This window comes from Octopus bimaculoides, chromosome 2, assembly GCF_001194135.2.
Source record: "Octopus bimaculoides isolate UCB-OBI-ISO-001 chromosome 2, ASM119413v2, whole genome shotgun sequence".
Classification (NCBI taxonomy): Eukaryota; Metazoa; Mollusca; class Cephalopoda; order Octopoda; family Octopodidae; genus Octopus; species Octopus bimaculoides.
In genome coordinates this window covers 100373289-100373772 of record NC_068982.1, presented here as the reverse complement: position 1 = coordinate 100373772, position 484 = coordinate 100373289, and the positions used below count along the sequence as shown (strand labels likewise).

At 26.2% G+C, this 484-nt stretch overlaps 1 protein-coding gene across 12 annotated transcripts in view; it reads left to right on the top strand.

The window, feature by feature from the left end:
* LOC106871624 (myb-like protein A) overlaps nucleotides 1–484 on the top strand; it is a 169751-nt gene that overhangs the window by 120292 nt on the left and 48975 nt on the right. For 2 of the 12 annotated variants that reach the window (XR_008267195.1, XM_052978531.1), the window contains one exon: nucleotides 41–260. The exons of the other annotated variants lie outside the window; for them this stretch is intronic. Coding sequence is in view for 1 of the 2 variants with exons in the window: in XM_052978531.1 (XP_052834491.1) it covers nucleotides 41–42 (2 nt within the window). In the remaining variant the exon portion in view is untranslated. Of the gene's footprint in view, nucleotides 1–40; nucleotides 261–484 lie in introns of those variants that run through there. 12 annotated transcript variants of the gene reach the window in all.

Sequence of the window (484 nt, the reverse complement as noted above, 5' to 3'; positions counted from 1 at the left end):
ATATATATATATATATATATATACACATACATATTTTCAGGAGAAGCAGACAGATTTGAAGACAGATTTGAAGACGTGGAGTAGAGAGGGCATATCATAAATGAAATCGCGAATGGCGACCAAAAAAACTTTGATAAAACTAGATTGATTGATTGATTGATTGATTGACTGACCGAACGATTAATCAAATAATCGATTTCTTAAATGGTTTAATTTTTAACTAATTTACTAATGATTATAATAAAAGAAGTGAAATAGAACTAATGCGTGTCTTGATTATTGGTGTAATGACCCTCCCCATATACAACAAAGTCTGTTCCAACAGATGAGTTCACAGCAAGAATTTTGGAAACCAAATACAAAGACGAAATATATATATTACACACACACACACACACATATAGATATATATATGTATATATATATGTGTATGTATATATATATATATATATATATATATATATATATATATATATATATATAT